This window comes from Ambystoma mexicanum, chromosome 13 (genome assembly GCF_040938575.1).
Source record: "Ambystoma mexicanum isolate Mex_15411 chromosome 13, UKY_AmexF1_1, whole genome shotgun sequence".
Classification (NCBI taxonomy): domain Eukaryota; kingdom Metazoa; phylum Chordata; class Amphibia; order Caudata; family Ambystomatidae; genus Ambystoma; species Ambystoma mexicanum.
In genome coordinates, this window is record NC_090938.1 from 191,278,507 (window position 1) to 191,306,201 (window position 27,695).

At 43.1% G+C, this 27,695-nt stretch overlaps 1 protein-coding gene across 7 annotated transcripts in view; it reads left to right on the forward strand.

Annotated features, from left to right (window-relative positions):
* LOC138521067 (receptor-type tyrosine-protein phosphatase V-like) overlaps positions 1-27,695 on the forward strand; it is a 641,711-nt gene that overhangs the window by 402,833 nt on the left and 211,183 nt on the right. For all 7 annotated transcript variants that reach the window (XM_069633598.1, XM_069633597.1, XM_069633596.1 and 4 more), the window contains 3 exons: positions 8,199-8,474; positions 21,812-22,084; positions 24,113-24,385. In XM_069633598.1, coding sequence (XP_069489699.1) covers positions 8,199-8,474; positions 21,812-22,084; positions 24,113-24,385 — 822 coding nt within the window. The remainder of the gene's footprint in view (positions 1-8,198; positions 8,475-21,811; positions 22,085-24,112; positions 24,386-27,695) is intronic.

Below are 27,695 nucleotides of genomic sequence, written 5' to 3' on the forward strand. Positions count from 1 at the left end.
GGAAACACACAGTTCTCAGAAATGCAATCAATGTAATTCAGTTCAACCCAGCAAGCTTAGACAACAGAAAACAGATAGGAGTTTTGAAAACACAAGCCCAAATGCTTTGATATGTGCTAGCAATGGATGAGAAATATGCTAAATTTGCTTTTAATTCCCTTTCAGAGGTTCAGGGTGAGTGGTATCTAGTTAATATTAGTCCAGGCTCACACTAGCAATGATGCAGGAATGATTAGCAGGTTAAACGAATTTCTGGCAAGGAAAAGCAAAACTGCTGTCTTTTTACACGTGAAGAAATTGCAAATCGCGGTAAAATTCACGGATGCGTGTTCCGCGATTGCGGTAAAACTATAGGGGGTAGGAATGCGGTTCTAGGTTCGTAGGAAAGCCACGATTCTAAGCTATCAGAGGAAAGTTACTGCAAGTCTCTAGCCCAAACGGTTGCAGAGATATGACCGATTTACTAGAGGTCGTTTTTGGTTTTTGCAAATTTTAAACGCACACTTTTTCAGCTTTAAAAATGATGGCAGGATAACACAATTGCTAAGCTGCAGTTCTACTTAGATTAAAAATGGATTGAATTATATGATTTTAACTAAGAGATGTGTTCTGAGTTTTGCTGAGTACTCACAAGAGATTTTGAACCGGAAAGCGGCTTTGTCACGATCTGGTCAACAGTCTGGTCAGGTCTTCCCGGGTTCTGCTCACAGCGCCTGGCCTCTGGAACTGCTCACAGCGGTCTGGTCTGGGTCTCTCTGGGTACAGCACTGCTTTCTCTCTGCTAGGCACCGGTTCTCTGGGTCGGGTCCTGCCTTCTCTTTGGATATCTCTGTCACCGGGTTCTTGCAAAAGTTCTTGGCAAAATTCAGACGGCTCACCCGGCTGTCTGAAGAGTTCAGTTGCAAAAATATTTTGAGGCCTGCTGACAAATACTCTTGCTGGCAGTGGCCTTTTTGGTTAAGGTTCTGAAGTCTCTGTTTATCTTGGAGTCTAAGGGTTGGCTCTTTGAAGATTGATGGAGGTAAGTATGGATTTTTCCGGCAGAGTGCGTTGCAGCAAATGGAATTGAAGGTCCCTATCTGTCCTGTCTTTCTGCTTTTATGTGTTTAGAATGTGGGTGTGTTCTAGCATCACTGACCCTACCTCTCTCTCAGCTTCTAATTGGTCAAACTTCCATTTATCATTTGATTGGGGAAGGAAGTGTGTGTCAGCGTGATGTCATTTTATGGCTTGCAGAGAGTCCACTCCTCCTGTCAACTTACACACATTCTATATTTGATAATAAAAGACATATTTCACAGTTACACAGTTGCTTGAAATTACATATACATGGTGTGGCTGAATTTAGCCATGTCTCTGTCCAAATCTGCTGTTTCTAAGAGCTTGCATTCAGAAATGGCACATAATTGACTTTTTAACTGATTTTTCAATTTCTGACATTGACCCAACTTTACATACATGTGCGCAGGGAGTATGGACATTAACTGATGAAGTTTCAGATTTTTAACATGCATACATTTAGAGTAATATCCACTTTTCCGCTAAAACCCCCCTGAACATGCCACCGGGTCGAAAAACCTCTTAAAATGTGGGCAGAAAAATCACAAGAATTATGGTATCATTTATAAAATTTTCACATGTCCGCTCTATGAGTTATTCATCTTTTTAAAGTTATGTTCTGGCTCCAAAGGGGTGTGGTTTACCCTCAGCACAAGGTTGAATTTCTGGTTTTTCCAGTTCTGCCAAGCCAGCTTGCTCTCACAGGCAGTGCTCCTCCCCTTTCCTCAGGAGGAAGCCACTTTTTACGACCATTTACGACTCCTGCCAATAAAACCTTTGCCTGAGTGAAGAGGGCTTTGTTCACTCTCCTGCAGAGCACAGGTAATTCAATTATCGGATAGATGGCATATCCTTAGTGTGGGCAGCAAAAGGAAGGTTGGCCTGGGAACACAGTGGTGACTCAAGTTTCACTCCTGATGGGGGTAGCTGCCAAGCAAAATCAAGTTCCTTAAGCCAGACCTTCAGCTAACTGGCAGGTTTTTTGTTGCTTTTTAACTTAACTTGCAATTTTACACATGCAGCTAGGATGCTGATTCTAAGTGCAAAACTATGACATTTCAACAGTTACAAAGGCATGTGATACCAAACATAGGTCACTCATTTAATCTAAACATTTTCGATTTTAGTGTCTTTAAATCCAGTGCAACTTAAACTGCTGCAATCCACAGCTCAGCCAGTCTTGTTATAAACCTTGTCTTATGATCTTCATTTCCCAGATTTTGTAGGCACACAAAACTCCATTCTGCCAAATGTCTGCTGGTGTTCAGTAAATATTTTGCACATATTGCAATGTTTGAAAATAGGCATTTTGACTTGCCTTCAGGGAAACAGAGTGGTTTTAAAACGCCGGCTTTTGGATAGTGGTGAGTACTGGTACTGCACCCATTTTTGGGATTTAAGAAATGAATTCCCCACAATTCTAGGTTGCATTTGGCAATCAGCATTTCCATTCCCAATGGTTTCAGACTACTGTGCGGGTAGTCCAATGGTGGTTTTAAAGCGCTTTGAAGCTAACCGGCGCTACTGTTTTTCCTTTGGCAACCCATTTCCCTCATGGCAACCCGGCCTTTCATTCTCGCACTGGTGGGTGGCAAGTGAGGCAACCATTTTGGTGTGCGCACAAACTGCGCAGCTTTCCTGGATTTCGGCGCTCATGTGGGTTTTCCGCCATCTTGAATTTTCTAAGCCCACAGCACCAAATGTTGTGGCATGATAGCTTAAACGTGGGTCAGGACACCCAACATAATATATGATCCATACTCTCCACCTTAATTAAAGCCCCCAGCGCATATGGTGGAATAAAGAATGTTTCAATCAGGGTGATGCTGATGCCCAGTTTAAGTGCCAAGAGTAAACCCCCCCTTCGGTCGACCGATCCGGCCCTTAGAAGCCACAATATGTAGGCACTCAAAGCCATCCATCTGGGCATTGGCAGTCATCCAAGTCTCTTGGATACATATTATGCTTTTCGTTCTTAACAACTGGCATAACTCAGTTGATCAGAATAGGTGATAGTTCCCTCTAGAATTCCATGACAATATTGTGAGGGCTGTTTCCTGATTTATGATTGTTTGAGATTTTGCAGCTGGAATATTGAGTCCCGAAGGCTCAAGGCAAGCCATCTCCAGCTCGGGTCTTGTTCCTCCGGGCTTACTGTGTTTTTGTTTTTTGTTGTGACTGGTCCTCCCCTGGGGCCCGCCATGACTTGTTCCTGTGTGTTCAGACCCTCATTCACAGTTTTGCCATCCCTGAAGATAAGAATGTCGAATCCCCTCATGTTGAACTGATCGAGTTCCCACAAGACATTTTATGAATTCCAAGTTTGAAAAAAAGACCAATCTTACGTGGTCCAAACAATGTGGATGGATAAAATCTACCCTTTTGATGTCTGCAGAAGTCAAATTGGCTAATGTTGGAATCTCATTCAAGAGTTGCAGACTTCTATTGCGGTTCATTGCAGGATGTGATCTGCAATCAAAGAGAGGAAATAATAGTATGCTCGGGAGTTCCAGAAAGCATGGTTTTCTCCATTGAATGTGTTTGAGTTCCGTTTCCATATAATATCTCGGAAAACGTTCCTCTAAATCTCCTTCCCCTATTCCATCCCCTGGCTCTTGATTAGGCCGGGGCACGGACCCAGATTTGGGGCCGGGATTAACTCCCCAGGAGTTTGAATCTGGGCGTCTAGGGTTCAGAGACCCCTGTACACCCCGGTTACCATCAACTTCCTGTTGCATCATGTTAGAGGCAGATTTCTGTGGTTCAATAGATGATCTGACTTCCGGCTCTTGCAATTTTCTATTCTTAATTGCCTCTTCCACTGCAGAGCCGATCAGTGACGCAATCTCCTCCTTACTCGGCATAATTGGTCCCGGTGGTTGCAAAGATGGAACATCTCCAGGAGCTAGAGCCTCTAAAATATGATCTGTCTTAAGTAATAGACCCTCAGACTGTGGCATTGTATCAGAATCTGCCCCCCGCATCATTATTCTGCTTAAAGATCTTTGCCTCGGGATTCAAAGCGGGGTGCAAATTCTTTCCTTTTCTGCTTTGCCCCTGCAGGGGAGGCATATTATTGTCAGACAGTGAAGTTTTTATTAGAGTCATGACATCCTGTGTAGCTAATTTATCTACAGGGTTAACAGAGCCTTCTGGTATTGGGGTTTCTACAGCCATCGCTATTCTTTCTCTCAACTCTTCCTCCACCACTACACTAATCAGTTGTGCTATATCGGATTTACTCATAGGTATCTTTTCCAAAGTATCAGGGTTCAATTTACTCTCCATTCCTTGTGTCTCACAGATGCTGTCTTTCTTCTGTGTCTCCCCCCTCCTTTTTTGTATTGCTAAATTTTGTTCACCCTGTATCGGTGGATCACCCTCAGCCTGATGCCTGGATGTCATTAGGTTCTGGATTGGAGACTCATGCTTACGTGAATTTGATTTAAAAAATAAGGCATAGCTTTCTCTGTGTTCCATTGGTAATGCCTCCAGACCCTTTTCGGAGATTTTTTTAATTTTTGCAGATTTAGTTTTTGTTGGTAATGCCTTATGGGTCATTTCGTCAGAGAGGAGATTAGATGGATTAAAGTAAGATCCAACCTCTTGATTATTTAACAAATCTGTGTTCTCTATTATTTCTACATCAGAGTCCATATTTTGTATCTGTTCCTCTCTGATGAAATTTCTCCAAGTATTTTTAGATATTTTATTTTTTTGATTAAATAAGGATGAGTTTCCGTTCCCTCTGTTTCTCTTTTTTGATTTTTGGATCTTTTTATTAGTGGGATTCGGAACCTCATCCTTCTCCATGCACTGTTTATTCTTGTTTGCGGATTCAGATTCCAATGGTTTTAAAACAGGAGGGATTTGTGTTTGGACCTCTCTTTAATCATCCCCACTGACCCTTTCCTTAATCAGTGTGGATCCCGAGCCCATTAGCTTTGTCTCTAGCTTCATAGACACCAACTCCAGAGTTTCTAGCCCGATTTTGCCTTGTGATAGCTGTCTACCTGTCAAAATTCGTAATTCCATGAGTTCAGTAGAGTGAGTTTTTAATTCCTGCAATATTGAACGCAGTAACCCTCCCATTTCAGAAGGATATTCTATCTGTAAATCAGATGTATTAATCGGCTCTGACAAATGTGCATCCCCATCTGCGGAGAAAAAATCTGGGGGCGTATCCAAAAAAGAAGTCTCGGGAATCACTCCCATTTCCGCGCCCACCTCCGTCCCTGTCATCCCGGCCCCGGAAACTTCCCCCTGTAGGATTTGCACTTGACCCCCCCTGCAAAATCATAGATGAATGAACCATAACTTCAGACTCCAACAGCATAGAGTCACTTGGCTCAGGAGGAGAGGGAGGGAGAGGCATGTTCATTGCCATTCTCATGGTGTTTTTTACAGGCGTAAAAATTAAGGGGGCAGACAGAATGTCGTCATAGGGTCTTATCCCCCGAGTTGTACTACTTCTGGTAGAGGGGCCAGCGGTCGAACCTAAAGTATACACATATTCAATACTGTTTCTTCGCCTAGACATTCCGGCGATTTCCTGCCCCCAATGGACCCCTGTTATTATTCACTCAGATCGCCCACTCCTAAAGCTGTTCAATACAAATACATATAATGTCTCTTGAAAGATTTAGGGACTGGGCCAAGGTTCAATCTCCTCCCCAGCCTATCCTATCAGTTCACACTCTTTTCAGACCCTATGCACAGAATTCTATGAGCATTGCAGGACTGGCGCCCAAATTGATCCTCTATATGCATATATCAATGGCGCATTCGCAAGGCTCAGTACTCTTATTTTCCACAATCTGCCGTGAGGGGGGCTTAATTACCCCTTTATGATCCAGCCTTCCCCCTGCAGCATTGGCTTACTTTCAGCCTTGGCTCCTCCCCCTCCCACCAGAACACTCACAACCCGATCTGTAAAGCTCCAATAAAATGCACTCACCCTCTAGATGTCCTCTTTCATATGCTATGCCCTTGCCTGCCAATATCACCTGCGTGCTGCTTGCTGCACAGCGAACAGCAAACAGCGTGCTTTCAGTGCTTCCGTGTGCGCGCGCGTGTGCGGTAGACAGACTGTTTTTGAAAGAGGAGTGGGCGTGTTCCCAGGGAGGGGTACGATGTTCGGCCCAATGAGAAGAGAGCTAAAAATTAAGTTAAGTAATGAGTTAGCCTGAGTGCTGTAGGGAGGATTACAAGCATGTTAATTCATCTCATTAGGTTCACATTAGGTTCACAGTTCATACGAGTTCAAAAGTCCATGATCTGTTTAACTAATTACTTGTGAGCCAGGCAACTTCCGTGTGCCTGCAAAGGACGTCCTCCGTGTCGGAACTTTGCTGAACGGCCAGAAAGGTCCCTGCAATCAGGGACTGGCAGCTTGAATCCGTATCCAGCAGGCAGTCATAAAAGTCTCTTGCAGCAAACAGCGTGCTTTCAGTGCTTCCGTGTGCGCACGCGTGTGCGCTTGACACACTGTTTTTGAAAGAGGAGTGGGCGTGTTCCCAGGGAGGGGTACGATGTTCGGCCCAATGAGAAGAGAGTTGTGAGCCAGGCAACTTCCGTGTGCCTGCAAAGGACGTCCTCCGTGTCGGAACTTTGCTGAACGACCAGAAAGGTCCCTGCAATCAGGGACTGGCAGCTTGAATCCGTATCCAGCAGGCAGTCCTAAAAGTTTCTCGCAGCAAACAGCGTGCTTTCAGTGCTTCCGTATGCGTACAAGCATAATGTGTTTATGAACCTGAACGTGGGGACTGCTGCTACTTGATAGTCCTGGGGAAATTAGCATAGAGTAACTCAAACACACATGCCAGCTTTTTAATTAAATTCAAATGGAAACATGTGATGACTAGCTAAGGGTTAACGATGAGAGAAGGCTGCTGCTTTGCCCCACAAAAGCCCTATCGTTTGCCATGCTTTGCAGGATAGCTCAGGGGTAACATGCTCGCCTTGGAAGCAAGACAACACGGAGCAACACAGGTTTGATCCCCTGGTCTGCACTTAGAAACATCTGGGTATTAAGCGCATTATAACCAATTACAATTACAATGTTGCCATACTGGCATCTGATAGGGCTCTGCATGCCCGTCTGGCATGTGCAACTATGTATTTATTCGCACTTGTGCTGGAACTAGAAAATAACCAGTGTGCAGTTTGCTGCGGTGCTGTAGGGGGCTTAAAGGTGCTTTGGGGCAGCGTTGGTTAGGTTCATCCCTTCAGAAACATCCCGCTAATAGTCGTGCAACAAACTTTCAAAGCATTTACCAGTGAATGTTAGTGTCCTTTTTAGGGGGTTCACTAAGGGCCTAATTCACAGAAACATTTTATAATGGCAAAACCCCATTGCAAAACGCTCTGTGAATTAGGCCCTAAAAAAACTGAGAGGCTGGTAGTGAGAGGAAAGAGCATCAGTTTCTATTGGAATGGACAGTGGTGCACTTGGATCCCTGAACGTTGCTGTGGGCTAATTTAAAGCAAATACAACACTGTCATGCTTGGGTGAGTGGGTGCAGAGAGGACACCCGTATGCAATACCTGTAGTGCCATTCTGTAAGATCCCAGCTATATGAAAATAGATGGCCACCACTAAGTGTTCTGGCACCGTGGATTCGATTGCAGCTTTTTCAGACCCAATGATTGACTTAAATTATAATTGTGCAATAATATAGAATTATTGAATTAAGACCTGGGGCCTCATTACGGCTGCCACCAAAACCGGGTACGGGTCTGGGGTCCCTGAGTGGGGAATTACCGGGCCATTCCAAGTTTGGAGGCCCGGTAATTCCTCCTTCCAGGTACCTGGACCCGGACCTTCCCGATTTGAGCCCCCATAGGGCTCAATGGGAATGGGGGAGTGGGATTACGACCGGTCCGTTGTTAGATCCCTCTTCCCCTTGCGGGACCCGTAAGGATGCCTGGTTTTACCAGGCATCCTTACCGGGTCCCGTGAGAGGACCTCGTATCAGGCAGAATGGTGTTAACGGGCCCGCCACCATTAGCGGAGCCCGTTAACCCATTCCGCCTTACTTGTAATGAGGCCCCTGGAACTTTGTCATGACTTGTTGAAGCAAATATGAGAATGCACACTGACAACAGCTTGCCTTTCTCTGTTTCTATCTATTTTCTAGATCCGTTGGCACCTCCGGCGCTGAAGGTCACCAGTGGTGGAGATCCAACCTCCTTGATCGTAGAGTGGGAGATCCCTGCTGGGGAGCGTGAGGGCCACGTTGTCTCCCTTTCCAAGCTTGGAGATGGCATGCTGGTGAACCAGATCACCACAGTTAAGGACAGCACTGGGGTTACCTTCACAGATCTGATGCCGGGAACCTGGTACAACGTTCATGTCCACGCCGTAGCCGGAATGCATTTCCAATCCGACACACAGAACATCACTGCTTGCACTGGTAGGTTTGGTTGGGGAGCTTGACGTACGGATTTCAATTAGTGTCCACTGATCAGTGCGCGTAACGGTGGAGAAACATTGCCATGCAAGTGCACGTGTGGAAATCTGTGCCACTGCATGTGGTCTGGTGGAAAGGTGGTTCCCTGGCATGTCCTATTCTGGCCTAATTGTGTCATGCATGTTCTCTGTAAACAAGTCAAATGCACCTTTTCATCAAGTCTCTTTGCGCTGTATACTCTCAATCCAGATCCTCCACACAATGCTTTGCTTTCCCTTCTTGCTGCTGTCCCCATTCCCGTCCACTACTAATTGTCTTATTGTTGCTCGCAGGGCATATTAATCACTCCCCGTCTGCCACTGTTGCTGTGTCCTAACCCCCATCGTTTGTCGTCCGTGTCACACCACTGCTCACGTCCTAGTGGGTGATCCTCTGGCTGCTATTGCCCCTCATCTGAGGGTTGTGCTCTGATCCCCAGCACCGCGCATTACCAGGCAGGTCACTCTGTGACACCTCCAGCTTCTAAACTCCATAGTTGCACAGGATGCGTTTTTGTCCAGAAACAATGCTGCGGCATGTGCTTTGGTGTGCCAACACACACAATAAGGTGAAAAAATAGTCCCACCGCATGTGCTGAAATAGTTGCATACTAGTACTGTTGAAGAGATATGGTGGCATAGCTTGTGCTACGTGTAAGGGGTCAGACATGTGAGGCGGGCAACTTTGTGAAGGTTTTTCAAAAGATGCCATTTTATTAACTCAAAAGGTTGAATACACGCCTCCCTTTCCCTACCCTGATGATGATTTCCCTGCCGATCCCTCTAACAAAAGGTCTCTGTCCCTCCCACTTATACATATAAAAACCACTTAACAAGGTACCATATGGCACTTCCAATAACATAACAGTAATGTTCACAACCTGGTAACTGTTTCTCCTTATAACATGGAGAACTGGGTGAGTTCCCCTTCCCCAGATTCAAGCAGGATCTTATTCAGCAGTTCCAAAGGGATAAGGAAATCCTATCTCACAACAAAATTCCAATTAAGTTTGGGTTGTTCCAACTTGAGCTCGACGAACAGTTCACAATGTTCAACAAGTGTGTCCTCTTTCCACTTGTGATAAGGAGGTCAATGCAACTTCTTCTGATGCAACAAGAACACTTCCCTAGTTCAATGGGAATTACAAAAATGTCTTTGTCGGGATGATTCTGTAATAGTTCACAAAATACAATAGTGGTTCTGCCACTTCTTGGTCAACCCTTGCACCAAACCACAGTTCTTCAATGACTTCCACCTGGTCCCCTCACATGCCAGGCCTACCATTACGAGATCTTCTGCCCTGGTGTACTCTCTTGTCAGGACAAATAAAAATGAACTACTGCATGTTCTTCTCTGGTAAAGGTTTGTTGCCAATAATTTAACAATGTCTTTTGCTAAACAACATCAAGTTTGACTACTTCTTTTGGGAAGACAAGAAACACATTTGGTGCTGTTTGTTACACAATTGTGATTGCCACTCACAATGCAGGTTATTCTCCACGACTCCTGAATATGCTCTGTCAGAAGGGCAGCCTTCCTGCCACTCTTTTTTTCCCCACTTCTTCATTAACCAAATGCTGACAATGATTTTCTCTCACTCTTATACTTCTTTGGCTTTGGCAATGTGGGTTTAAACCAGTTCCTCTTACAACTTCTTTTACTCACTCGAAATACGATTTAGAAACACTTGTATTCTTAATTGCCCTCTCTTGGCTTTGGCAATGTTGGGTCTTTTTAACTTGCCTTGATATTATTCTCTTTTGGCTTTGGCAATAGTTGTATGTATTGGTTTCTCCTACTATTGTCCTCTCTTGTTGCTGCAATTATTCTGACCCACATAAATACAATCACACCTTTCTGGTCTGCTTGTCAAGTTTTTATTCTGCCACCTTCTCTTTGTGTCGGCATGGTTTTCAAAAGTATAATTATTGTGCTTTACATCAGTTTGGTTTTCAAAATACTGTTTGTTTTGCCATTTCACTCTCTTGATATTAGTTCTGTACTTAATGCACCCAGACTTGGTCAGCGGGCAATCACAGAGCTCTCCAGTGTCACAATACACTTGTGAACTCGCCGGATCTGGCGTGCGTGTCTGTTCGCTCCGCTGCCTCCAGATCTTCTGATTATGCTGCTCGGCCCAGCAAAAGGCTCCCCTCTGCACAACCTGTGCAATCAAGGTCTCGGAAAGAAGAGACCCTCTCGGGACCGGCATCCATTCGACACATGACAGTGGTCCCAGCGTCTTTGCTCTCCTCCTATTTCTGCTTCCACTGCAACTGCTCTCTATGGCCTGCACATGAGAGGGCCTTTTATGCCTCCCAGTCTCTCAGGTGTGGGTCATTAACACTATTAGACTGCAACTTGCAGTCACGTGCCTCTGCAGCCCCTCTTCTTCATCCCAGTATTTTGGGCATTGTGGGACTTGTAGTCCCCAATTATCAAATCATCTTTTCGAATAGAAATATCATTCCCAAATGTATTTCTATCCTTAATTATATTGCCGAAAGAATTATAAGGATACAGTTAAGGGTTTCGCTTTCCAGGGGAATTAGGTTTTTCAGAATCTAAATTGTTAATAATACAAGTCTCATCTCTAATATTCCCATGGGAGTCATAGGAGCTTTCATTTCTCTGAATGTCAGTGACTTTAAAGGGGGCGAGGAGTTCCTACTTTCAATGTGTAAATGAATATGATTGCTTTCACCCACATTAAGATAGTTAGCTTTGGGAAATAAAAGCACTCTCTGACAGCAAGCTATTACATATTCTGGTATCACTGATATTTCCTTCTTTGAGGAAGACCAACACTGCGTCTCACCCAACCAGTCCTCCTGTTCCCCTGGGGCCCTTCTCTTCCCTTGAGATCCTAATGACTAATATCACCCCAGGGTCAGGATCAGGAAGTGGCTGCCTTCTCCTGGTCAGGAGACCTAAGGTAGGGTGTTTGTGAGGACTCTGCAGGATTCATCACATATGAAATGTCATGCAATATGATGTGGTCTTCTCTAGCATGCCTTCTGTCATATGGTGGCATCTTGGCACACGGTTCTGGATTAACGCATAGCGGAGAAGGTTGGTGGAAGGAGAGGGATGAGTGCAAATGGGAAGAATTTGGTTTTTTATGTGCCAGCATGTTTCTTTCTTTTGAGGGCACTTGTATCTGTTGTTTGAGGGGCTGGAGAATCAAATCATTAGTATCTTGCTCGACTTGTTATACATGAGGTATGCCTGGGATGAGGATCGGAGGGACCTGGGGTTGTGCAGTGCCTTGTTTTGGGATAGTAGAAGTGGTGAGGGTTATCAATAGTTCAGCACTTATGATCCTGAGTTCGCAAGTGTGAGAGGTACCAGATGTCATTCTGCTGAAATGTGTGTGGCAAGTGGGGTGAAAAGTGAAAAAGTAATGTTTAGAAAGAAGTTGCAGAGGGACATTGGAAGGATCCCGCAATGAGGTTATTTGCCAGTGGATCCTGCCTGACCTTGATTCTTGCGATGAGAGTGGAAATTCCTGGGCTCTGGCTAGATGCCTGCTCAAATATGGCAAACCTCATGAGTGAGAAATTTGCCGGCAGTTATACTTTTCCTTCCTGGTGAGAGACCATGTTCTTGGAGCTTTCCTGAAAATCCTATGGTCATCTGGTGGCTGGAGCCACCTGGGTAAGTAGTTCCATGGTTGGTTGCTAGGAGTGTGAAAGCATTCCTTGTTATAGTATGGGAGCATTACTGGAACCAGGTACCTAGATCTCGGAATCCTGCCAGCCTCGTAAGAGTTAAATGCCTTCGAGCTGGCTTCTGAACCCCTATGGTGGAAAGGACAGAGAGCAATTAATATTGTTTTGGAGTTCATCCTGGATCAAGAGTAGCAGTGTGATGTGTTTCCACCTTTCCAGACTCAGGAGGAGTCAGGCTATTGAGTTTTACATTATTTTTAGACTGTTCAGAAGGCTTGTTCAGTAGGCATGAGTAAATGCTATTGGCATAGCATAGTCTTGAGAGTACAAGAACAATGGCTGCCATGGTGTTGTGTGGGACTGAGAAGTGTGGCATGATGAAACAGTGGATCTCAAATGTAAGTAACAGCTTCAGACTATTGCTCCAGCTAATGGCTCTAGACTGAGGAAATATCCATGAGAAAACCATGGGCCCATTTTATCCAGCCAAGCAACAGTGGCAGGGTGTAGAGTTTTGGAGCTGCATTTCATGATTCTGTTTTACGTTGGTTGGGTTGAGTTTTAATCAGATAGTGGTCCTTCTGGTGTTTATCAGTGCATGACAGCGGCTGAGCTCTGCATTATATTCCATTGAGATTTGTAGTTAATGTTATGTTGATTTTATACTGCGGACCGCTACCACCCAATGGCAGTCTCCAGGCGCTCATGTGGCTCTGCAAGAGAAGAGGGTGGGGTGTGTTGGTGTGGATAGGATAGGTTCGGATCAGTAGAAACTGGCGTCTGTGTGCGTTGCCTTGCGTGTGGGAGTAGGTTGAGAGGCCCGCTTGATGTAAGGGTAGGACTGAGTGCCTCAGATGTATGCTAGTGTCTTAGGTTATTTGTTTGGTGTTGTATGAGGTTAGGGTGGGGTTACAGTTTGTGCACTGATTAGATGTATTCATAAGGGGTCCAATGTTATGGATGTCTGTTAGGTGTTTGACTGAATTGTGTGCTTTTGTGTAGTGTCTATGGATGGAAGTATGGATTATGTGCATCGGTATGTTCCCTCTAAGGTTATTTTCAGAGTTGGTTGACTTTGAGAATTAGATACATACTAGGTGTGTTTATATGTAGTATGGCTAGCCCCTAATCGTGTATAGTGGCATTGGAGGATCAGGAAATGGGGACTGTGAAGGCTTCATGGAGCAAGACACAGAAAACAGATTCAAAGTTCAACCTCAAATGGGTTTAGTAAATCAAATGTCAGGATGGTTGCAGGCCTAACTTTCCCTGTGCTAAGGTGGGATTTCCCAACCTGAACAAAACTAAGAAAAGCAAAGAGTTCAACTTAAAAGTATTGTCTGTTTCCAAAATCTATCCTTGCCCTCACAACTAAAGCTAAACAATGTGTAGGGATGTCAATAATAAAAGAAATGGTGATCAACACAAAGTTCTGATCTTCTTCCAGCTCTTAGCTTCCTCCTCAGCTCCCCTTCCCCAAGTTCAAGACAGTACCATAAAAGTCTCAATATTACCTTTCCCAAGTTCAAGGCAACAGAGTTCCACGCAATTCTCACAGTTCCCTTCCCCAAGTTCAATACAACACAGTTTAAATGAAAAAGCGGTCTTGAGGCTCCGTCCTCAAGACAGTACTTGTAGTTCATACAGTCTCAGGGTCACCTTCCCCGTAGCAACTCATGCTGGTTTCAATCTTTCAAAATTCAACACACACCTAGGTCAACTTGACCCTCCTTCTGGATTGCATTACAATTTTGCTCCTTCATTGGCTTTTACAATTCAGGATTCCCTGGTCTAGGCACAGTTGTCAGACCACAAAGTCCACCCATTACAGGTCATGCAACCAGGAACCCTAGGCACTTCAGCCCCCACAGGTTCTCCTGTATTTTCCCCTGTGTACAGATTCACACTCACTTAGCTCCTCCTTGTTGCCCTCTTGCTTGATGTGCAGGTTCACACTCTCCTGGCTTCTCCGGGTTAGCCTCTTGGCATCGCCATTATGTGTTGTACGTCTCATGCCAGTCTTAGGCCTTGCCACATTGTGTGGATTCATAAAGTTCACTTTGAGGTGGCTTTATCTATTGCATGCCTTTCTGTTGCACGCTTTCACACTTGTACTCTTTTCCATAGACTGCTTGTAAATGGACACTTTCCCTTTTGGCTTTCACCAGCGATTAGCTTTTGCACATAAAGTTTCAATCAGTTCGATATTCAATATACTTAATTTTGCTTAGTTTCAAGTTTTCATTCAGTTAGGGATTCAATATAATTCATATGGCATTTCGGTGTTTGTAACCTTTGTTACAGGCTCTCATGCCGTTTAGGATTCAATATAATTCATACAGTGAGGGAGAGTCCTGTCTACCTTGCAACTGTCTGTTTTGGAAAAAGTGACCCCTGGCGACCCACAAACGACATCCTTGCCCATTAACTTGAGTTTGGAGACCTTCTGGCCCTCAGTCTTCAATATTTCAATAACTCCCATTTTCAAATATAGGCAATACATGTATTAATTTTAAATATAGTAGTTATTAATCCTCCCTGTTTTAATCAGCATACCCAACCAGTGTTACTCAAACTTTACTAAGCTAAGTATCGCCAAGATGACAATATTTTCATTATATCAAAATACGCATCAATTTATGAAAAAAGTATCTTTTTTCTTTGTTCAACTTTGTACAAATGCATTATATACACAATCAATTTATAATCAGAGGTCTGTAATGGTAGCTCAATAAATTCATTACAAGTCAATAATGACACAAAACCAAACAGGCAAGAATATTCGAGCAAACTAATTTAACATTGGGGATGGTTATGAACGTGGGTGGGGCTGTTTTTACGTGAAGTCTGCCTTCAATTTTCCTCAGTTAATGAAAACTCCATCATATATTTTGGTGGCATTCCCAATCCTCTCCACTCTCACCGGGCTGTTAATTGTGATGACATATAGGCATATGTGACATTTCTCACTAAGGACATTTTTTCTCTGGCCACCTGACTGGCCTTTGCTCCCCACTCAGAGGGGGTGAGCACAAGCCAGCCACCCCCCCCCCCCACACACAAATACACTGAAACGTGGACGATAACCCAGACCAGGAGCAACCTGCTGAGAGAGGGAAAACAGGTGACGTGTCCAGCACTGGAGAAGAATGCAGGCCCCACTCATTTCTTACATGTACTACACACCTTTCAGGTAAAGAAGTTAATCACAAAATATTGGTCTTTGGCCAAACTGTGTTTACCAAATTAACCGACCCGAGGTTTTCTTTCAAGCGCGGTCAAAACCTCAGGGACAAATTGATGCACTCGAAATTTGCAAAACCCAGACAGCAGACAGAACTGTGGGACCTACGAAAGAGCATCGGACATGTCAAGCCTGTGTGGATCTACTTTTCATGCTTCAGAGGTTGGCAAAATGGGGAAAGCAGCACACTTACACGACATCCCATACACTGGGCACTCGTTACCTCATACATGCAAACAAACATTCTGAAGAGCAAGCCAGGGAGATGGGAAAGATATACCCATTACAACAAAGCATTAATTGTAGCACAGTGAAATCAAGGGCCACTTGATGTGCTATGGTCAAACATTTCTACACTGTACAGAAGCTTTTAGGCACAAGGATTTTGTCAAGGGACCGAGGACATCGAGATGGAATGTCTTGTGATGATCGTAACGGAGACAATGGTGGAAAAAACAGGTTATAACTGCAACTTGCAAAAAAGCAAAATACATAGTATGAAATTGATGCTTATTCTACTCTAAATGCTTTTTGGACATTTTTGTCTGCATTGTGAAATTGAGGTGTGCAAGAGCAGTGACTCGCCCCATCAAGTGTGCCTGAAACAGAACTTTAATGAGTCTAGCAATTATTGTATAGAATTCCTGAAAGACAAATGATTTATTATTCCTATTCTTTCTTATTTAGGGTCACTGCCCAAAGTGTTACACTGGTGGAACCCTCCTTTTTTTAAGAGGCCTGAGCAATAATGCCAGCCACTCCAGAAACAGAGCCACATTGTGCTGGCACAGCCCAGGCTCTTCCATTAAAAACATTTTTTTAAAAATATTTTCTTTTTTTTTAGGGATAACAAGGGAGACCTCAGGGGTAGCAGTTGCAACCCCCAAATGACATCCCTGTGAATACCTCCCAAAATAGTTAATTATGGAGGTACATACCCTTTGCCACAAACGCAGTGGAAAAGTAATGTCTAAAGGCACTTACGAAATGGTTTTACACCTCGCTTTTCCACACGCGTGGTGAAAAAGTTCAAAAATGCACTGAGGGTACTTTTTTCACTCACTGGCAAATGGAATTGTTCCCTCAGAAGCAATTTCTATATTTTGTACATAGCTCCCAATTCCTTTCAAGCATTAAACTGAAATAAAAATAACACATAATACACAGGATGAAACTGGGATTGGTGAGAAAAATGATTTTCTGAAATTTCCGCTCCAGACCAGGACACAAAATGATATTTCCAAATTATAATGAAAATGAAGGGTACCATTTCACCAAAGTACATAATACAGAAAAACACGGAAAATAGTAATTTAATATATATGGGGTAGTAGTGTAAGGGGTTAAAGTGAGTCGGGATGGGGTCGAGGTGGCATTATTTTTTTTTTATTTCTTTTTTTATTGCATATAATCAACTTGTGATTTTTACAAAGACGAGTGTAGTGAATTGTGGAATTGGGAAATGATCTTCATATAGTTAGAAGTATACGCGCTAAAAGAGGAGACGGTGATGAGAAAATGATGAAAATGAAGAGAAGAAGAACATGATTATTCTATTTATTACTTTCTTTCTTCCCTCTTTTATGTTGGACTTTCCTTCATTTTATCGAATGCAATTGTCAGAAGCTTTTATATCACAGTAGACCATTTCGTCTTTTCACCCGACATTAGTCTATTCCACCAGATGTCTTCGTCTAAGACTGAGGTCGTCATCCCAAGAGGCAAAAAATAGGCGCTTCTTTCTTGACATAGTGCATCGCAATGTAGTAGCAGGTGCTTCAGGTTTTCTGGTTCCTTTACTGATTTACATAATCTGCATTCTATAGTCAACGACTGTAGTCTGATGTTAAGAATTTCACGTGTTGGTATTAAATTTAGACGTGCTCGCGAGTGTCCGCATTATTTTTTTTTCCAGAAATTTCGAACAGTATGGCAGTGGTACTTTTAGTCGATTAAAAGTTAGAGGCAAATGCGCGGTCAGTTTGTTTGCCTGGGTCTTGTCAACTGTATTAATCCAATCAATTAGATCCATTTTTCGCTTTATTCTCTGGGGATTTCCGATCAATTTGTCTTCTGTGCAGGCTATTTAATCTAATTTTGCTTTTTGTTTTTGGGACCATTTTTTTAAGATGTTAAGATGGCCAGTTGCAAGTTCTTCTGCTATCAATTTGAATAAAGGAAGGGTTTCCGGCATGATGATTTTTCTATAGATTTGCATTGCTTTCTGGTCAACTGCAGCTAGCAGAGATTGCAGCCCTAACTCGCGTCTGATATTTGCAATAGCGGCTGAGTTCGGTAGACCCAGAGCAGAGCGCCACAGTAAGCCTTCGTGTTTGGGCCAGATTGCGGTCGGCATTGATAGAGTTGCACCCATTCCATACGTTAGGGCCGGACGACTTTACCTCTATAGAACTGTATTATGGGCTCCAGAGAGAAATTCCCATATTTTTTGTCGATCGCTCTCATGTGGGCTGCTAAATTCCTGGTTTTGCCCCATAGTGTCAATTGCATAGTTATCTCCTGCATTGAGTTGTCTATTGTTATTCCTAGATATTTGTAGCATTCGACTGTTTCGATCTTAATGTTTTCTAGGAACCATCCTATATGATGTTTCTTGAGAGATTTTTTTTTCCGCTAAGATCAGAATTTTTGTTTTGGTTTTGTTGATTTCCAAGTTGTTGGATTTGATGTAGTTTGCCAAGTTGGTCAGTTGGCATTGCAATCCAACTTCTGTCTGATCTAGCAAAATTAGGGCGTCCGCGTATAGCAGGCGAGATGTATTCATTTTGCCTATTTTCGGTGGAAATGATTGAACTGAGCTTTCAGTATCTTTAAAGTCTCAGAGAAAGCTAATAAAGAGTGCTGGAGCTAAAGGACACCCTTGTTTCACCCCACGGTCTGCTGGAATTTGGCTGGATAGGGTTCCCTGGTTATTTAGCCGAACTCGCAGCTTGTTGTTAGTATGTAATGCTTTGATGGTGTTCAGCAGTTCATTAGGACAGTTCACTTTTGTGTAGTTTGGCCCAAAGTAAAGTCCTGTCCACTTTATCGAAGGCTTGTGAGAGGTTGATTAAGGCCAGAAATACTGGTGGCGCGCCTTGCTTTACTTTTGCCTTAATTAGGTTTAATAGCACGATGTTTACAGAAGTACCACCGTTTTTTAGGAAACTGATCTGAAAAGGGTCAAATGCTTGGGAGTCCTTTGCCCAAGATTGGAACTGTTTGAGCAGTAGTGTCGCAAATATTTTGCCAATTATATCCAGCAATGCAATTGGCCTGTAGTTCTGTGGATCTTCCCTGTTGCCTCGTTTGAACAGCGGAACAATTATTGAGTGAGTCCATGTTGTTGGTATAGTTCTGAGTGATTCGCAGTGTTGGAATTTGATCCTCAGAAATATTGCCCATGTTTCCGGATATTGCTTAAGGTCTACATTGCTAAGGCCGTCGGGACCGGGGGCTCTCGAGGATTTAAGATGTTTGATGACGTTGATAATGTCTTCTTCGTCCGAGAGCTTTATCCATTTGTCACTAGATTTTTCTGGTTTGCTTTTAAGAAAACTGTTCGGAGCCGCGAACATAGTTCTGAAGTAGTTGGTCCAATTTTCTCCTGAAACAAAGTTCGCCAGATCACTTTCCCGGTCATTCGTTGCAGTTTTAATAAGGGCCCAGAAGTTGCTTGATTTCTTAATACTTAATGTCCTGAGCATCTTTTCCGCATCGTTTTGATTCATCGATCTTCTGTGACGTATCAGCCATGATTTATAGCTGTTAATTTCCACTAGGTAGTCTGCTTTTGCCAATTCAGATTGTTCAGTTGCTGCTCTTCTTTTGGCTGTCCTCAGAGGTTTTCTTCTGTCCACCAAGACGTGATCGAACATATGCCGGTGTTTACGAATTTGGCCTTTACTGTTCTTGCGGTTTGATCTAAACTGTAGTAAAAATGGGAGGTAGTCCGGTCTTTCGCACTCTGACAAGTTTCCTTCCACAAATTTACCATAATTATCAGTAATCAACTTGATGATTTTATCAGTTAAGCGCAATCTAGTGCGCTGAGTGTTTGCTTCTATTGCAGGAAGAGCAAGTTTGTTTTCATAGTGAGTTGCTGACCATGTTATTGCAAGTAAGTTGTGATCACTCTCTTTTGTCCTAACGACTTTAAATGATTCAACCAGAGGCACTAGATTAGTTGATATGAAGATATGGTCGAGTGTGTCCTGGGAGTTTTCGCGTTCCCAAGTAGGGATGATGTTTTCCCAAGATTTAAGCCAAGCTAAATTATGGAAGTGTCTTGAATTCATGGCAGTCATCCATGCTTTTCCTCTCTTCAGACGACAGCTTGCATTTCGTCTGACTGGCCAAATCGCGAGTGCATATTGCCACATAAGATCACATGCTCTGATTTTGAGTCAATTCTGATGTTGTCCATCACCTCAGTCACTTCATTACAGAAGTTGAGTGTTGATGAATGCTGGGGATTCCAATACATGTTGACAATTGCCAGATTGACTGTGTTGTTTTTTTTGGACCTTGGATCCTGATATGTCCATGACGTAAGGCCTGCCAACATTCCGTAGCTCTCTGCTAGTTTTTTCTAAAATCTTGATGCCTGAACCAATTCTTATTGCAAGCAACAGCCAGATGATGGACGCCTAAATAGGCCTTTCTTGGCAGCTGAACGTTCTATCTCGTAGCCATCCAACGAAGGCTTCTCCATAAGCCAGGTTTCCTGGAGACAGATGATGTCGAATCCCACCAGGGTCTGATTGTTACTGGCTGTTAAATGTAGATGGCCCCTGGTGTTCCATTAAGCCATAGAGAGAGTACGCATCTCCGATGAGAATAGGGCTAGTGTGTTATTCGCCCGGCCTAGTTGGCATTATAAGGGTGGAAAAATGGGGAGCTTTGGAGGAAGCCCCAAATTTAAAAAATAAAATACAAAATTCTGTATTTTTCAGCATTATGGTCGTGATAAAATATACCACTCTTTAATTTGGGTCGGTAAAATCACATATAACCAAATGAAGGCACTGTTAATTATGAAAGGAATCACTATATATTTATAGCTAATCATGAAGGGGTCTGCACACATTGGCTCCCCATATATTTTGCACTACAAATCCCATCAACCCTTTCCAGCAGGGTCAATAGTGAGGGGTCATGGGAACCGTAGTCCAAATCATCTGGAGAGCTGCAAGTTGCACACAGTAGTCCAAGGATTACTGGAAATGTTAACATATTGATCAACTTGATCTGTGTCGTACGGTAATTTAGTTTAATTTGTTGGTAAATAATAGTCACTTTAAGCTGCGTCAGATTGTTGGGTTAGTTTGTCATACATTGACATACTTTAGGCATGTATTCCAACCATGCTATTTAAACTGCGTTGACAAATATATATTTTTTGAGATGTGGAACATTTTTGTTTTGGGCATTTGTGGCTGAATAGCACTCCCCGTTCTTTCATTGCTATAGAAATTGTTTTTTTTTTCATTTGTTGCTTAATTCAATTTCCTTTCTCTGAAAAATATGGGCTTGCACTAATTATTTAAGGAAATGCATAGTTAATGATATTGTATCTGAGTTCTTTGCCTATATTGTCATACGTTTTCTTAAAAGATATATTAAAGTGTTGTGATTTTCTACCGCAGATCTGTTATGTTCATTTGTTATTCTGATAGGGTTTTTTAGTGCACCAAATCACCCCTGTAATAGCTTCAGAGTGCCTAGACTTGCCCATGGAATGGGTTACTGTGCCACCGCCTGGGGGTATCCAGACCCGAGTCTACCCAAGACAAGTCCTGTTAGGTGGACCCTACTTCTGCAAAAGGGAGAAGGTGGCTTTGACGAAAGTGTATAATTGGGTTGTGTTTACAAGTCAGATTTGCAGAATTGTTTGTACGCAATGTAATATTGCAAACGAATGTGTTGAATGACTAAAGAATTGGCATCGGAAACATTCTTGGCTTTACATAACAGCTGGATTAAAGAAAAATACTGTTTGGGGGGCAAGGATAAATGATAGGGGGGATCTGTGGTGCAGTGGAAGTACTTGCGTGGAAGCCTGTGGCCTCTTCATAAACTGTGTACACATTTATACTAACAAAACTTTCAACTTTTCTGGATCTGATTTTGCCTTCTGAGATGCTCGGTTTCTGCAAAATGGTACAGTCTTGCTTTGTGGAGTCATTGTTAAAGGGCGTACACAGGGACTTTTCTTAGATTTTAAGGAGCTGAAGAGAAATATTGAATGACGGCGAGTTAGGCAGGGGGTATAACGATTCCTTGGGTAGATGTTCCTTGAATCAGACCCTACTGCGGTACAGACCTCATGATATATTTTTCTTGGTCTTGCAAATTTCACCCTTTCATTTCTCTTTCTGCCTTAGTCCCATTGGCGCCCACTGATGTGAAACTCACGAACAAAGGCAGCTCCACAACTCTCCATGCCACTTGGGTTGCACCTGCCGGGGATCGAGACTCTTATAGGCTTATTTTACTCAACGACCAGGACCAGTCGGTGGTGAGAGGTGTCTCTATAGGGAACAATCAAACGCACTGGACTTTCAGCGATCTGTCTGCAGGGACCCAGTACATCTTGAGGGTAGCAGCTACATGCCAAGCGCAAGAAACCTTCTCTCCAAACCTCATGGAATGGACATGTAAGTAAACAATGAAACAAGTTGCCATTCTCATCGACCATGACAACATGAGCTTTTGCTAGTTTTCCTCTTAGCACTTTGTTTTGTTTGTGATGTTGTTATTGTTAACCCGCTTTGGCCAACTTAACAGTCTACCCACCTCTACGATCCCTGATATCAAGGGTCAAAGTGTACGAAAATAAGTAGTGGAATAATGTTCCCTGCTGGCCTGCACCCACTCCACTCAACCCCATCTTCACGTCCCCTTCCACACACAATGCACACCACCAAACACTTGCACCTGCTGTTTAAGGGAACGTTCAGTGGGCAAGTTTCAACTTCTTCCTACACTTTATTTTTAACGAAACCATTCCGGAACTGTTTCTTTTTAAAATGAAAGTATAGGAGCTGTAAAAGGTAATTTAAAAAAGTAGAGGAGCACCGCTCCCGACCGCTCCCGCTCACTTCGACCACTGCCTGTTATGCCAATATTGCAAGATGTTGCAGACAGGGTTTTGAAAGACTGCCACCTCTGTTTTAGTTTAGAGTTAGAGAGGGGATTTATTTTCCGAGCATGTCCCCTTGAAATGGCCTATGGTAATTGAAGGCAACGTCGAAAAATGAAACTGGATGTCTCTAGAACTCTGTGATCAGAACACAACCTTCCTTTGCAGTCATTGTCTTCCTCTTACCCATTCTGGAATGTGTGCTTGGAAAAACCCATTGTCAGGCTCACTATTCAAGTATTTGAAAAGGTTTGGTTTGGAAAGGCACTCCCCGGCCACCCTTTTAATTTTTTAATACCAACCTCCTCCACTGCCTTTCCTATGGCCCTGAGATAACTACCACAAATTCTCTGAGACAATCGTTGCCTTTTGATGGCAGCCATTTTGTGTGTAACCCCTGTCTGTCTGTCCATCTTCTTTGGATTCCAACACCCATCCTTATGCAGCCCCCATGTCACCTGTGACTGACATTTCTACATGTCGTAGAAACCATCTTGCTGATGTGTTGAAGGCTTAGAAGAAAGCCATTCTATCTATATTGTTTCTTGTATAGCACCAGTCGCCCATAGACTTCAAGGCGCTCACATGAACAAGAGCAGACAATAATGAACATTAAAGCAATGGGGGTCTTGTATTCCAGGATAGAGTTAAAGCTGGGTAGCTATGCGTCCCTTCATCGAACAGCAAGGTCTTCAACTGTTTTTTTTAAAGATAGTAGCAGGCACAGAGTTCTTGAGGTCAGGGGGGAGGAAATTCCAAATGGCCGGAGCCCAAAACTTAAAGTTGGCTCCGGCAATTTTTTGGAGGATCAATCTTGGTCGATGCAGCTTTGTATTTCCATTTGAACAGACTTCTTCTTACAGCGGCTTTTAGTATTATGTTGACAAGATAGCTTGGTGCGTTTCCTGACAAACATTTAAACACCACTAGAGCACCTTTAAATGTAAAAAACTCCTGAAATACCCAATTGTTAAGAAAAATAGAAGGGAAGTCCTTAGAGTTTTTTTAGTCATACCACGTTCTTTTCCCCACTATATAACCACAAAAAAGCTAGCAGTAATGGAAATACTGACACTTTCCTACCACACCAACGAAGTCGTCCAGAAGTCCTTTGTGTTTTATGTTACCCAGGATACCGAGGTGCATGTGCAAGCATTACATGGCCTTCTCACAGCTGCACACATAATCTCGCAGACTAGCACCACCTCCACTAGGATGCAGCGACCCCCGCGACAATTCTTCCTAGCTGCAAACATACTACCTCTCTCATACAGCTGCACACTACTTCCAGCATTAGAATGCAACTACCCACCACGAGAAATGCGGGTCTATCTGCACACAGAGGGCATGCACGCACTATTTACTGCTCTATCTCCAATGACCTGGACTGCGGACCCTGAGGGCGTTCAACCTACAGCTCATAGGGACCATAGCAATGCTGAAAGGCGCTATATAAAGGCCCATTAACCTAACATTCCGAGGTGGTCTTCTCCAGCTTAGACCAGCAAAGGCACTGAACTATGTTTGTCTTTTGTTTGCACAGATCCCCTGGTTCCGTTAAACTTAACCCTCTCCAACCTGGGCAACCCGTCTTCCTTGCGTGCGTCCTGGGAGGAGTCATCAGGCGGGAGAGAGCGGTACATCATCGCCCTATACGATGCTTCCTCCGGGAGTGTCGCCAGGCAGGCCACAGTTGGCAAGAACATCAAGAATGTCACATTTGGGGATCTCACCCCAGGAAAACGTTACAGTGCCGAAGTCAGTGCTGTGGCCGGGCATTACAAAGCGACAGCGCGGAATGCCACCAACTCGACATGTAAGTACCAGTTCAGGAAGGGTAAGGGTGCTAGCTTTTCTGAAATAAGTCTGGCGATCAGAAGGTAAAGTACTTCAGATTAAAGTGTATTGCTGCAAACTTGTGCTAGACCCCAAAATGGCACCTCCCTGTTCCAGAAACCCCAAATATATCTTGGTGAAATAAAGTTTCAGCACTTGCAGTACCCTACATACACAAATGTGCCTATGTCCATGGCATATGAGTGTCGGCCCTGCCCAAAACTAATGTTTCATAATGGGAGATTATTTGACTTTTGCAATATGAGCGTTTGAGCGAATATATAAGATGTCATGCTATGTGATGTTATGAGGCGCTTATATTGTAAAGTGCACCCATACACCCAGGAGGTCTCAACGCTGTTATCAACGTGTTTCCCTTGATGTGATCCTGTTCTGAATGCCTCCCTCGTCTATCCACTCACTCGCTACCAGTGAAAGGCACTTTCTGATTCATTGAACAGCCTTTTGTGATTGATATCATTATATTTCTGTGCCAGTGACGTGCTTATTGTATTAGCAAAGGAATGTAGGTGAACGAATCTTAAGAGAGCTTTCGATGGAAATTTGTTTTAAATTTGCATTGCTCTGGCTAGTGAGATGTGTGAATCACTTTAGAAAACTACAGCTTTGATCATCCATTCTGTACTATAAATCCAGTAATTAATACATATATTAATCATCTGTTCTGTGTGTTTGCTCTTCATTCATATATATATACACAGTTGATAAACATTTCTTCCACAAAATGTGTGTAAAGAATGTTAGAGATTAAAAAAGAAAAGGTTTTGGTGACAGGTTGCCTGCTTATAGTGTATTAACTTTATATTCATATTATCTACTAACATTCTATCTAATTAGTAGTGGTGTTTTCCTTTACTCCATGGGGAAAAGGTTTTAAAATGTTGTGGAACTTTTTAAAAGGTTTACTCCTTTGCCATGTGTTGATTAAAAAAAAAGGTGAATTAAATACCTGATATCTAAACCCGTAAACGAGTGGTATTCCTGTGGGAAACAGAATTAAGTACAGAATGGATGGGAAATAAAATATGGTGGTATTTAAATTGCAAAAGATGTCTAGCAGCCCCTCTTCCAAGAAGGAACCTGGACAAATAACCTGTTCTATGGGAAGGTGCCCACTCAGGAGGGTCTACAACCACGTTTTAGCTCACCATACTTTTCACAGAAGAGAAATTCCCATTTGCATATCAGTCTGGTCCTACCCACCTGGCAAGTCCACCATGGAAATGCTATGGCAATTTTCCTCTGAACAAAAGTACCAACAGCAACCCAAACACGTGTTTCGGCCTGGTCGGGCCTCCTCAGCGAGTTGAAGCTGTGCCCCTCTAAGCACCTTGAGCAAGGGCTCCATGTCTGGTTTAGCCTGGGTAATTTACGTATTGACATTGCCCCTGTTTTTTGAAGTTAATAACACACTCACATATGTAGGGCTTCTAAGTCGTGTTTTATATATGTGCATTGTAGTCCGCGTTTTTATTTTTAAAGCAAAGGGTGATAACGTGATGCGCCCAGAATAACAAGATATGCTGCCAAAAGCCGGCTGCATTTAAAAACCAAGATCTTTGTTTGCAATTTGGCACAGCCTATGAAGTGACCTGCCAAAGTTGTGCATCGCCGCTTAAAAGAAATCGGAATTTCCGCTGGTTAATCGGAGGCAGATTAACTACTTTGAATACCTAACCTGCCTGCTACTCCTGCCACCCAGGGGTGTCCATGGTCCTGGTTACCACGTCTCCTAACCTCCCGCTTGCGTGTAGTCCTCCTGCAGGGAATAGTCACTGACACCCTGCCACTGCCATCTTGAATAACTTGTTTTCCTATTTCTAACATGCAGTGGTTGAAGTGAGTGGGAACGGTTGGGAGCGGTGTTCCACTACTTTTATTTTTTACTGTTAACAACTCCATTACTTTTTGCAACCGTTTTCCCCATTCTGGAACTGTTCTTTGTGAATTTAAAGGACACTTCCCCATTTTACCACCGGATATCAGTAGCTAAACTGAAATCGGTTTCAACTCAATTGACTGTCAACCAGCATGGCTGCAACCTTTGATAAATGATCTGCACGTTGCTCCCTTTCTTACAACGCTGTCCCCCACCGGAGTCACCGTTCCACTACTTATTTGGTACACTTCTATCACTGCTAACATGTGTCCTTCTGCATGAATTAGAAGAGCAAACAAGTTATTTTCAATGTAGCCAAGCCCAGACGGGTGGAATAGGAAGAAAGTATTTTTTCTATTTCTAGCAAATGTGAACCGACATCTACTAAAACACTGCACCTCATTGACAGCTTGAAGGCAACTGAAAAAATTGGAGGTAACGACGAAGCATCCATTCTTTTCAGTCCTTCTCAGCTTGAGTTGCAAAACCAAATGGAGATTATTCCTCTGGCATATGCATGCATGTCCCGCCTCCAAAATATTTGAGGAATTACCTGAAGTATAATTCCCTCATTTCCCATTTAAGTCCCATTGGACCTCAGAATGGGGAACAACAACTCAAACAGGTAGATTTCCAGTGGATGGGATGTTGGGCAGGAGGAATTATCGCTGCTAATACTTCCAATTCCATAATGATCTGCAAATTTATGTTGAATTTCCTGTGCAAGTTTAATTAAAAGTAGAAATATAGTTGATTTAATTTCTAGCCCGAGTGGTCATGTTCGTGTTGAAAGTAGTAAAAAAGTATTCTGTTTCCATCTTGAGGCTGCATAGTTGCGCTAAAAATACACGAAAAAGTCAATTTCTATCATGATCCGGCTCTGCTTGCGCTGAAGACAGAAACAGTATTTTTCTGTTTCTAGTCACCTGCGATGAAATACAAAATCATTTAAAATTGGTGTCTGAAAAGCAGGCTCTCGTGCCCAGCTAGAGGGGGCCGCCACCTCTAGATCGAACAGTGGGGCATTTTCTGGCGGTCTGCTGGATGGTAGCCTGACCACCATCGTATTGTCCTTACTCCAAGGACCCGTGAACATTTTCCACTAAATTGACAAAAAAGTTTGAAAGTTGTAAGGCCCTTCATCCACTCCAAATTTAGGCGATTTAAATGTTGCTCTAATTGGTTCATCCATGATGAGCTGATTTCATAGGTATACATTTGTCACTAGCCCACTTCTCCTCCATGTAGATTAAAGTATATTTTTTATCAGGATGTTTATAACGTACAGAGTTTGTTTGACTTTTTGAAACCATCTGTGCCTGCATTTTGTTTTTGTTGTGCATACGTGTTTTGTTAATCGTTTTGAATGTTTTAAAGGGCCATCTTCTGT